Here is a 13090-nt window from a genome sequence, read left to right as displayed (position 1 = left end):
CAGAAGACACAGGCTTGATCCCTGGGTCTGGAAGATCCCCTGGATAAGGAAACGGCGACCCACTCCAGTATTTTTGCCTGGGAAATCCCATGGACAGAGGAGCCTGGTGGGCTGCAGTCCATGGGGTTGCAAAGAGTCAGACACGACTTCACGACTGAGCAACAACATCATTCCATAGCCCAACCTCAAGGCTGGTGAGTCCACTTTCTGTGACCACGACTTCCTCGTATTGAAGACAAATTTGGCCCCAATGCCTCGTTGCCAAGCCTGAGCTCATCACTGTGCTGACACCATCAAAGCCCATCCGGATATCAGCAGGTAACCAGCAAAGATCAGCTGCCCTTTGAAATATGGACTCGAAGCCATACTCAGCCTCAGCTCTGCTCTCCAGGCCTGAAACCGACCCCTTACTCAGAGAAATGCCCTGGGGAGGCCCTTTCCCCTCCCCCTGTTCCTCCTTTCTTCATTCATTCAATTTTACTTTCGGGAAGGACAGGGACTCAGGAACGCTGGCTCAAGGAGACCATGTCTGTTTGTACTGGTCCCGGCTCAGTTCCATGCTGCTCACTCCTGGGCTCTTCCTCGAGAACCCAAGCCAGTCTGTGCCCAGAGCGCAAGGGTCAGAGGTGTTGGGTTGGGAGTTAAATCCCAGAGACTCAGCGCCTATCAGAGATCTCCCCTTATATCCAGTTTCCAGGTTTCCATCCTTGGTAGGATTAGACGACTATAAACTCAAAGCAATAGGCCAATATCTCAAATGCTCATTCCTCCTCAAAATTATGAAGGAGGGACTTCCTTTTTTCCCTCTTTTTAATGCATCTTTCTTTTTAATGCGTCTGCTACATTTCCGACAGCATAGAGCACAGTTACCTGTATATAGTAAGCACTCAGAAAATAACTTATAACTGCAAAACTGGACGGGGGCAACCTATCAGGCTTGAGTAGAATTCGGGCCTGCCAGCAGACAAAAAGAGAGATCAGATAACCATGGAGAAAACTGTGTGAGCCTGACAACCAAAGTTGATCCACACAAAATGTTTTACCTGTTGCATCCATATCAGAATTCTGAAGCTGATTAGCTTAGGAAAGTAAACGCTGTTCGTTACAAGATCTCGGTTATAACAACTCGATTTTGTAGCCTGTCCAAAGTGGATCCATCCTGGAGGTAAGTGATGATGGTTGGGGCTGTGGAAGGTAACAGGATGGTCACATCTCAATAATAGATGTCTGGGTGTTTTACTTGCCCAGAAAAAGATGGTAACTTGGCAGTTTTTTGAGAAGCCAAAGCCCAATGTGGGAAAGACATGTACACATAGACATCTAGGGGGACTTCCCTGGTGGTCCAGGGGCTAAGACTTCACCTTCCAGTGCAGGGGGTGTGAGTTCGATCCCTGGTATGGGGGCTAAGATTCCACATGCCTCTTGGCCAAAAACCCAAAGCATAATACAGAGCAATATTGTAACAAATTCTATAAAAGCTTTAAAAATGGTGCACATCAAAAAAAAAATAAAAAAAGACAACTAGGTCTACAAAGCTACTTTTAACTGAAAAGAAGTAGTTCTAAAAGTTTTTCTAAGAAACTACCATAAACAAAAAAAAACCATGATTTCAAGGTTCATCCCCACTGTAGCATGTATCAGTTCTTCATTCTTTTTTATTGCCAAAAAATATTGGCTATAAAAAAGAAAAAAAAAAATTTTCTCTATACCACTTTAAGGCTCCTTGGACCCAACTGAAATTGTCTACTAGGGAAATATAGTAAGCCCTGTTTGAGCCTAGAAGTGGGTAGAGCTTAGGTGAACAGACTTTCCGTTGGATTGGGCTACATTCCCATCCAGTGTGCAATGTTCAGAGATTCTATAATGAAAGAAATCTAGGAGAATGGTAGAAGCGGGATGTAGGGGAGAATCAGAAAGAAATAAATACACACATGGGCCACATGCAAATAAATAAAGGACTGGGCACATTCATGCCAGCTTCATTTGGAGCTCTATCCATCCTACAAGCCATATACCCTAACAGGCTCATGACCTCTTTACCACTTAAAGGATAAGTCCTTAAGTCTGTCATGTTTTAAAATCTCCTAATTAAAAAAAAAGTGGTATTAAACAAGCGCATGAAAAGATGCTCAACATCATTAGTCATCAGGGAAATGCAAATCAAAACCACAAGGAGATAACACTAGGATGTCTATAATATAATCCAAAAAAGGGAAAAGAACAAGAGTTGGCAAGATTGTAGAAAAATCGAAACCTTTAGGTACTACTGGTGGGAATGTAAAATGGTGGAGCAGTTGACGAAAAGAGCTTGGCAGCTCCTCAAGAAGTTAACCATGGAGTTGTTATACGACCCACCCATTCCAGGCTTAGGTTTGTACTCAGAGGAGCTGAAAACGTGCCCCTCAAACACTTGTACATGAGTGTACACAGCAGTACTATTTGTAAGAGCCAGAAAGTTGGAAACAACCCAGATGTCCATCAACCAATGAACAGATCAACACAACATGGTCTATGCATACAACGCAGGATTTTTTGGCAATAAAAAGGAGCGAAGAACTGATACAATGGGGATGAACCTTGAAATCATTATGCTAAATGAAAAGACTTCAAGTACAAAAGGTCACATATTGCTTGATTCCACTCGTATGAAATGTTCAGAATCGGCAAATCTATAGAGACAGAAAGTAGATGAGACAGAAAGTGGTTGTCAGGGACTGTAGGGAGAAGGGAAACTTGAGAGTGGTTGTTCAGTTTCAGGGTTTCATTTGGGGGTAATAGAAATGCTCTGAAATTGAATAATGGGGATGGTTGTACAATCCTGTGTATACTCTAAAAAAAAAAAAAAACACTTAACTGTGTATTTTCAAATGATTCATTTTATGTTACATGAATTATATCTCAATTTTAAAAACCCCTGAATGGCCTGGCTTTCATCTTATTTTTTATATTTGCACCTTGCCGAGCAAAAATTTAAAGGAGAATGCTTTAAAGTTAAAAAGCACACTTCATTCTGGAAGTGTACCTCATCTCCCTGAGTTATCCTTCACCCAACCCAATGAGATTTCTGCTCACTGCAAATCCCTGTGGATATACACAGTCAAGTCAAAACCTAAGATGAAAAATATGGTAACTTTGAGTAATGTTTAGTAGATTTTTATTTCTATTTTAAACATAAGCATTGTCCGGGTGTGGCTTGTATGATGCAGGCAACAGTGTTCAATTAAGGAGTTTTCAACAGCATGGCAATGTTAGATTTCAGAGACATCTACAGTTAAATACTTTCCAGGGAGGGTTAGTGCAAAGGGCCACTCTTGTGGTCACGACAGCTCTACTGCTTTCTCTTCCACTGCTTCCCACAGCCTCTTTCTAGGAATTTGCTCAGTTCTCATCCCCAGATAAACTGGCTGCTGAACACACACTAAGAATTTATCTCATGCACAGCACCTCACACAGTATTTTATATCGAATAGGCATACAAAATACACAAAAATGCTCAGGACTTTCCTGGTGGTCCAGGCATTAAGCATCCACCTTGCAATGCAGGGGATGTGGGTTCGATCCCTGGTGGGGGAATTAAGATCCCACATGCTACAGAGCAACTAAGCTAGCACACCGCCAACTACTGGGCCACACTGCAACAAAGAATCTAGCGTGATGCAAGGAAGATCCCTTGTGTCATAACTATGACCCAAAGTAGCCAAAGAATAAATTTTAAAAATGTATTTTCTAAAATGCTCATTGAATAAAATCACCATCTTTCAGAAAGGATGAGCCTCTGAAGAAGAGCACAGAGATTTGCGAACACCAATGTCGCTGGTCAGAAACCAGGACAATCAGAGCCCAGAGGAAGCTGGGAGAGAGTTTTAGATAGATTGCTTGCTTAGTCGCTCAGTCACGTCTGACTCTTTGCGACCCTATGGGCTGTAGCCCACCAGGCTCCTCTGTCTGCAAGACTTCTCAGGTAAGCATACTGGAGTGCGTTGCCATTCCCCCCTCCAGGGGATCTTCCCGACTCAAGGATGGAACTTGCATCTCCTGTGTCTCCCACATTGAAGGTGGATTCTTCACCTGCTGAGCCATACGGGGAAACCCCTTAGACAGATTACTCTTCTCAATTCACAAGTAAAGGAACACATAGCTTGAGACTGACCCATTGTTGGCTCTAATCAGCACTGTTATGATGTTTCTTTGAAAAAGGGATAAAGAAAGGAATACACATATCTACTCAATTAACATTAGGCACTTTCTTATTTTTACAGGAAAACTGCCAAGTGTAGGAGTAAAACAGTATGCAAGAGTCACATGTATATTTACTATCTAAAAAAAAAAAGAATGTACAACGTTCAGCGGCCAGTTGCTGAAACGGATTGCAATTTTTTGGTAAAGCATTTTTGCTAAGCTTGACTTAGTTACGTTCTCTCGACTAAGCATGCAAGCAGGAAAAATAATAATTTGCTTCACATTCTGACATGTTCAAGGCAAAGGAAGCCCATTCCTTTCCTAAGCTGACTACAAATAATTATTCCATAACAAACACGCCCTCAGATTTTTCAGTGATCTAGGCAAGACGTCAGGGATTTGTGTAAAATAAACAAAGGCACTGATTTTTTTTTTTTTCCTTCTTATTTAGAAAAACAATTCGGGCCTGGACTTGGAACTGTACCTTTTCTTTAGGGTACTTTTCAAATGATAATTTCTTCCACTGTCACCATTAAATCTTAATCCATTCCAGCTCCTTGCATGGGTCATTGAGTCTATATGTACTGCTGTTATTTTAAAATGTTTCCCCTTGGTAGGGAAAGAGGGGGAGAAAAGATGTTGAGGACCAGATGGGCCTCTTCACAGTTCATTTATCAAACCTAATACGCTGGGCTCCACCCTCCTCTCACTCACTACCGCGGTTAAACTTCCATATAATTTGGTAATCATTTTCATTATCAGAGAGTGACCCCTGAGCAGCCGATCCCGGGACACCCAGCCCTTGCAGCTGCTCTTTTTCTGCCTTTTCCTACAGTAGACCTTAAGAACCTTCGAGTTTATTAGCTGCAGACTGACCTTCGGGCTGCAGAGGTCAAGAAGGGGTCAGATCAGAGGGCTTGGCCAGTTCTTTAAAAGCTATAACAAGCTGTCCATCAGGCGGAGTGGACTGTATAAACAAAGCCAAATCTTCAGAAATTCAGTACCACTTCTGTTAACACTTACCCTGCATTCACACGGCTTCTCCCGATGTACTTGGGATCTTTCAACTCCAGGGAAGTGAATAGACAGCCCTAATAAGCCTATTTGGAGAGGGTTGTTTATGGGATTACCGGGCTTGGGGAAGGAAACCCACAGGACTCAGATATGCCTCGAGAATCCCAGGGTCGTGTGACACTGTGACAAACTCAGTTACCCCGAGTCACGCAGAATTGACACTTTCCTCCAAAAGCCAAATTACAGGGAACATATGCTTTCAGTTTAAGAGACTTCAGTGCATCCCAAACAATGGCTCGGCTCCTGGCCCTTGCAGAGACAGACAAATATTTGAAAACCAAGTTACGAGTTGTGCAGAAGACAGCCTCCCTAATATCGTTCACATAAACGAACCTACCAAAGCCTTTATTACAACAAGACTTCCACTAAAGCTAGCACCAGCTGCGGAGTCTCAGTGACCTAAATTTCTTCAAGTCCTACTCTTACTCTTTCTAATGCATTCTCTAAGGTGCAGTATCAGGTAATTAGAGTCATCTGTATTTAACTTTCGGAGGGAAAAAAAAAAATTTCTATTACCTAAATCTCATGGATCCCCTGATAGCTGGGGTGAAAAGTAAAATACTGTAAGCCATTGCTTGGCCTTTGGCAAGCACTAATTATTATCTGTCAGAGTACGTTTTGCCTCGTGTAGTTCCGAATTTACACAATAGGCCCACCTCTGAAACCCAGACCACTCTGGGTTAATGCCAGAGAGGGTGTTTTATAACTTTCACCACCGCATGCCTGATGGACACTCCAGGCGATGCCCAGTTCCAGACGGCCAGGGGAAGCTTTGATGAGGCAAAGAAAGGTGGATGGCAACCGTCTGTTTATACAGACCGCATGGACGAGTCTTTTAGATAGATCAATGGGATGGGAAACATCAAATGGGGCTGGTCGAGGGGTGGGGGTCGGGGGTTGGCGGGGGAAGGATTACGGTTATTGAATACTCTGAGGACACTTCTGAGCTCTCAAGACACTGCCCTCTTGAAATTTTCTTTCAGGTGTTTGGTTTTAAGGAGGTCTGCAGAGTGTCAGCGGCTAAGCTCTTTCTTGTCTCCTCCCCTGCCACAAAGGAAACTCGACAAGTTTTGTTTCAGATGCTAGACTACATCAACTTCAGCCCTGGCTCCAACTCCTGATTAAATTGTTAGTAGTTAAGGGCCAGAAATGCAGCAACCAGACTCCTTTTAAAAACAGGCCACTTTTGGCCATGCCGTCTGATGCGTTGGTGTATTAGGAAATTATTGTTAACAAAGCGAATGCTTTCAGCAGAGGCCGTCCATTCTTGTTCTCAACATTTCTTCTAGCTGTGCTGTCTGCGGAGGGGTTGCGGGGATGGGAGAGGGTTTACAGGGGACTTCTTTCCTTTCTTTTCTTTCCTTCTTTCTCTCTCTCTCCCCTTCCCTCCCGCCCATCATTCCTTCTATCTTCCGCTGTCTTTCTTTCTTCTTTTAATATATTTTCTTAGATTATTTTTTTTTTATGTGGGCCATTTTAAAGTCTTTATTCTATCTGTTACAATATGGCTTCTATTTTATGCTTTGCCTTTCTAGCCACGAGGCATGTGGGATCTTAGCTTCCTGACCAGGGGTCGAACCTATATCCCCTGCATTGGAATGAAAAGTCTTAACCACTAGCCCGCCAGGGAAGTTCCTTCCCTTCCTTTTGTATTTAATAAGAATCACCAGGGGAATTCTCTGGCAGTGAAGTGCTTAAGACTCCACGCTTTCACTGCTGAGGGCCCAGGTTTGATCTCTAGTCTGGGAACTAGGATCCCACAACCCTCACAGCACAGCCAAAAAAAAATCACCAGCAGAAAAGATATAAAAGGTCAAAGAGAGAGAGCAACCTCTTAGATGTCCCCTCATGGATATTCTACAATTTAATAAAATATGCATACTTTAGTGAATATACGTATTTAAATTGTAATAGAAAGAAACATTTTAAATTAATTATTGAAACATCGATTGAAAATCATTTCATGACTGTAGTTGAGAAACTGTCATTCTCCCTGACCACACTACAAAAAGGGGGTAACGGGAAAATGTGACTGGGAATTTTAAAATGATGGTTTCAATGCAAGTCTAAATTCAGAAACAATACACATATGTGAAAAAGCAGCTTTCTGATAACGAATGATAATGGATAGTTCATACTCTTCACTGTCTCCTTTTTTGGAAAATGCTCATCTTCAGCTTTGTTCAAGCAAATCTATTTTTATGATAATTGTTACTAGTAAAGCCATTAATTATTATAAATTCTGTTGCATGAACTCATTTGGAGAATATTATGGCTATCAATAAATGTTCTTCACTCCCAGGCACACAGAATTTTTAAGCATCGAATAAGACTCGGACGCAGAATCCAGCATAATTTTCCTGACTCCTCTCCTCTTGCTCAGAGACTGATGGTAATTCAACAATACACATTACACGTCTAAAGGATAATTTTAACATTTGAAGGAACTGATTCTTTGCTTCTACCAGCAAAGCATTTTTCAAAGAAAAGCAGGATAACATGGTACTTAGCATGCAAGAATCCATTCTGTAAAAACTGATGACCTATAGACACTTTTTACCAGCCACAGCTGTCTAACCACAGTTAAGTCCATGTGCATAGAAACGGGGCTGAAGCCAAAGTCATCTCTATTTGGTCAGTTCTGAAAACGGGGTTGCTGCATAGACTAAGTGTAAGCAATCTGCCTCCCGCGTGATGTAAGAACACTGTGTGAATTTCCTAGACACCTGCCCCAGCTAAACAGCAGTGCTGACTTTTAGACAGTTGATTAAAAGGGTTCTTCAGCATCAGGTACTCAGATTATGTTATGCTCAAGATGTAAACATTTATGCTAAACGCTACACTCGAGGATAAATCATATATGCATACAGATGACATCATGGATCACTGCAATTAATGCAGGTACCATGGGCAGGAAAGAAAACTTTGGCTGAAAGCATCTGTAACTTGCTTCTATTTTTTCATGGCCCCTCCACTGAGAGGGATGAGGCCAGCAGTCAGGAAGGGCTTCCCCAAAGAGAGCCCTCATTTTCCAGGGACAACAAATCCCATTTCGTAATAGAACAAACCTGGCATGCCACTCTCTCCTCAGGTTCTGGCGAGTGGTGATCGCGGCGAGGATGGACGTCAACATCTCATTCTTTTGCTCCATGGAGATCCCCTCTCTTCTAACTTCACGAAGCACAGCGCTTGTCTAGAAGAAACGATCCCAAAAAGAGAAAGTGAAAGTGAAAAATTAATCATGAAAAAAAGCCCATAAGCAAATAAGGACAGTAAATCAATGGCTTTTTTATTACAGTTCCCCTGCTAACAAATCAATACAGTAAATGATGGTCAAAAATGGCCAGCATATATTTTGTACTTAATCAATGTACACGGCACATAAGGTAAACTCTGAAGCTCCGTTGCCTTAAGTAACACGTCAAGATGCTGTGCGTTCTCACTCTAATTTTCTCAGTGCACCAATGATTTTTTTTTCCCTGGCAACTGCCGACCACGAGCTACTATTAGAAATTATTTTCACGTACGCTTCACTCTGTGTTGTTTGTTTGGCCTCTTAAAAAAGAACAGTCTCTGACTTTCCCTCTGTTTCCTGCCACCCAGCTGAGGCTTACTGCACTGCCTTTCTTATTTGAATCATTAATTTCTATTTCCAGCCATGCCAGGAATTTTTTTTTTTTTTTGGTTCACTCCATTTTCCTTGCTTGCTGCAAATCAAGAGCTTACGAAGAAAGGAACACTAACAGCACAAGAATCAAAGAAGAGTACATCTCTATGGATATCTTTCCAGGTTTGAAAATCCACTACCTGCTTCAAATAGTAGAGACAGGGATTCGTATGCATTGTAGACACATGATTTGGGGAAGAATCTGCTATTCCATGGTTATGGCTATGGTACTTAAAAAAAAAAAAATTAGGTGAATACACAGGTGAGTACAAAAACACTCGAAATTTAACACTGCTTTTTTAAGTAGTTGAAAAGCAAGCGCATCACACCTGGCTCACTCTAATAACTAGCGTTGCATCGAAACTCAAATTTGAAATTGTCATTTCAACTTTACAACTCACCTCTGTAGGTTCTTTTTATATGTATCTGAAACATGCAAATGTCTGTGACACTAGAAAAACAATTAAGAAAATAATGGAAAGTATTCTACTGGTACTTGCAATCCAAGTGAACAAATGCCTTTCAAGTTCTAATCACAGAACTTTTCTTCACATGCATTTACCTTCATATATTAACAACTGGAGTAGAAATCTTTAGGGTTTATAAATGTTGTTCTTCATAGAAAGGTTGGGGGGGGGTGCTTCTTTGGAGATGTTATAACCAAAGCAATTGCTAAGGGGAATAAAACTGCCACTTTCTCTGTTCTAATCACTTGGTATATTCCTTATTTTGGAGTAGGAAATGGCAACCCACTCCAGTATTCTTGCCTGAAGAATCCCATGGACGGAGGAGACTGGCAGGCTACCATCCATGGGATCGCAAAAGAGTCAACCACGACTTAGCGACTAAACAATTCCTTATTTAACTGATGTCCACACCTTCACTGATGTGAAGAGTACACTCAACATCTGATTCTCATGGATCTTGACATACTACTATCCTCAATCCTCTATAACATTTTACATTGTATGCTTAATATCTTCAAGACAACCGTGAGAAGACATGTGACACACACTTGCAGTTTTTGTTGCCCTCCATCCATACCCAGCCCCCCTTTCCTGTAACAGCACCCAGCTCTCCTTGTGGGGGAAGTCTTTTATTGTATGTAATCTTAGCGGGACTGTCAACCAAAGTGTTCTGCTCTCCCCCATCAAGGATGTGGGCCAGGCCAACCTAATTCTCTTTTCCAGGACTTCAGACACTTAAGAATGACAAAGAAGGGGGGGGGGGGTTGCAAAATGTAGTAGTAGCAATTTATCTATATTTCCACAGTTCCTACCACCCATGGTCCTCAAAGTATTCCCGGCTTCCTGAAATTTGAGTCCAGATCACTTTCTTTTTTTTCTTCATATACATAATTAAATTTATTTCTTTTTAATTGAAGGATAATTGCTTTACAATATTTTATTGGTTTCTACCAAACATCAAGAAGAATCAGCCATAGGTATACATAAGTCCCCTCCCTCTTGAACCCTGCTCCCACCCCCCTCCCCATCCCACCCCTCTAAGTCGTTACAGAGCCCTGGCTTGAGTTCCCTGAGTCAAATAGCAAATTCCCATTGGCCATTTTATATATAGTGGTTTATATGTTTTCATGCTGCTCCCTCCATTCATCCCACACTCTGTTCCCTCCCCACCCCGAGTCCATAAGTCTGTTCTCTCAAACTCTAGAGTTTCTTTGGACAACTTCAGCTATCCAACATCCTTTCAATAAAGTCCCACTTTGTTCAAATTCACTGGAATCGGTTCCTGTTGCTTACAATCAAACATCCTAACTGATACAAACAGTTAAGACAGGAGAGACTTCGCTGGCCAGTCCAGAGGTAAAGAATGTGCACTTCCAGTGCAGTGGGCATGGGTTCAATCCCTGGTCGGGGAACTAAGATCCTGCATGCTGTGTGGTACAGCCAGAAAAAATAAATAAAAGTACAGACCTTACAGATCAGACAGGAAACGGTATGTCCACTGGAAAGGATCCACAATAATGTGTCTAGCATTAGTCAGGAAAAGGGTCCTCTCTCTGCCTCCTGGACCCAGAATGACAGCTACTCTACTGGTGATATAACCAAATGCATACTGGATGAGCTCCTAGGGCTTCCCTGGTGGCTCAGATGGTAAAGAATCCACCCACAATGCGGTAGACCTAGGTTTGATCCCTGGGTTGGGAAGATCCTCTGGAGGAGGGCATGGCAACCCACTCCAGTACTCTTGCCTGGAGAATCCCCATGGACAGAGGGGCCTGGTGGGCTATAGTCCATGGGGTCGCAAAGAGCTGGATACTACTGAGCGACTAAGTACACATGAGCTCCTAGGATAACAATACTTGTGGCCCCCCAGCACTGGGAGGAATGCTGGGTTTCTCTAGGTGATTCTAAAGCATGACACCCAGGCTCCCAGTGTTGAAAGCAGGGGTTGTAAATTCAAATACTGACAAGGACCAGAAAGGCAACATGGGTAAGTTAAGCAAGGTACCTGAAGAAAGCATATGCTTTGTCTAAAAAGACAGTCGCTACTCAGCCTCAGCCCCAGGCAACTCTGCCATTCAGAAACGCTGTTTTGGTGGAGCCAGATTTATGAATTTTCAAAATAAACAAGAACTCTGTTCTTTTTTTAATGTGAAAATGCCAAATCTTAAAATGTCAGAAACTAATTTTTTTTTAGTTTTTAATTTTATGCAAATTTGATTTGTTTTTAAAATTTTTATTGAAATATACTTGACTTACAATGTTGTGGTAGTTTCAGGTGTACGGCAAAGTCAACCAGTTTTATATATATGTATATTTTTTGTCATTCTCTTCTACTATAGGTTATTACAAGATATTGACTATAGTTCCCAGTGTTATACAATAGGTCCTTGTTGGTTACCTATGTTATATATAGTAGTGTGTAAATTTTAATCCAAAATTCCTCACTTATCCATCCTCATCCCCTTTCTTCTTTGGTAACCATAAGTGTGTTTTCTATGTCTGTGAGTCTGTTTCTATTTCATAAATAAGTTCATTTGTGTCATATTTTAGATTCTACATGTAAGTGATATCCCATGATATTTGCCTTCATCTGACTTACTTCACTTAGTATGATAATCTCTAGATCCATCCAAGTTGTTACAAATGGCACCATTTCATTCTTTGGCTGAGTAACATTCCATTGTATATGTATCACATCTTCTTTATCTATTCATCAGTTGATGGACACTTACGTAGCTTCCATGTCTTAGGCTATTATAAACAGTGCCGCTATGAACGCTGGGGTACAGGTATCTTTTTGAATTAAGTTTTTCCCCAGATATACGCCCAGGAGTGTGACCACAGGATCATATGGTAGCTTTATTCTCAGTTTTGTTTTGCTCTGTTTTTTCTTTTTAAGGAACCTATGTACTATTCTCCATGGGCTTCCCTGGTGGCTCAGTAGTCAAGAATCTGCCTGCTAGTGCAAGAGGCGGGGGTTTGATCCCAAGGTCAGGAAGATTCCCTGGAGAAGGAAATGGCAACCCACTCCAGCGTTCTTGCCTGGAAAATCCCACGAACAGAGGAGCCTGGCGGGCTACAGTCCATGGGGTCACAAAGAGCCAGATAAGACTGAGCGACTAAACAACATACAGTTCTCCATAGTGGCTGCACCAATTTACACTCCCACCAACAATGCAGGAGGATTCCTTTTTTTCCACAACCTTTCCAGGATTTATTATTTGTAGACTTTTTGATATTGGCCATTCTGACTGGTATGAGGTAATACCCCATTGTAGTTTTATTTACATTTAATACAATTTTTAAAAGTTACTTTCCATTTACATTTATTACAAAATATTGGCTATATTCCCTGCATTATACAATACATCCTTGAGCTTATCTTACACCCATGGGTTTGTACCTCCCACCCCCCATCCCTATATTGCCCCTCTCTGGCCCCCCAATTTTTTTAAATACCATGTGGGCCAAACAAGAAACAATGGCTAGATGGAACTCAGGCAGCTGCCAATTTGTAGCCTATAGTGTACAAAATGTCTTATTTCAGAGAGGTCTTGGCATCAATGGGTACTCTAACAACAGCATTGCTCCTTGTCTGTGACACCCCACCTCAAACACTGAAAGTCAGAAGGAACCTCAGGAAGTCATGCAGTTTATCACTATACCTGCTGGTACATATTATTTTACCAAAAAGTGCTTCAAA

At 41.7% G+C, this 13090-nt stretch overlaps 1 protein-coding gene across 1 annotated transcript in view; it reads right to left on the bottom strand.

Annotated features, from left to right (window-relative positions):
* FTO (FTO alpha-ketoglutarate dependent dioxygenase) overlaps positions 1-13090 on the bottom strand; it is a 422003-nt gene that overhangs the window by 177108 nt on the left and 231805 nt on the right. Inside the window, exon 8 of the mRNA XM_043898487.1 lies at positions 8322-8446. Within this exon, the coding sequence (XP_043754422.1) occupies positions 8322-8446 (125 nt within the window). The remainder of the gene's footprint in view (positions 1-8321; positions 8447-13090) is intronic.

The sequence above is a fragment of the Cervus elaphus genome, chromosome 4 (genome assembly GCF_910594005.1).
Source record: "Cervus elaphus chromosome 4, mCerEla1.1, whole genome shotgun sequence".
NCBI classification, from domain to species: domain Eukaryota; kingdom Metazoa; phylum Chordata; class Mammalia; order Artiodactyla; family Cervidae; genus Cervus; species Cervus elaphus.
This window is presented reverse-complemented; position numbering and strand designations above follow the sequence as displayed.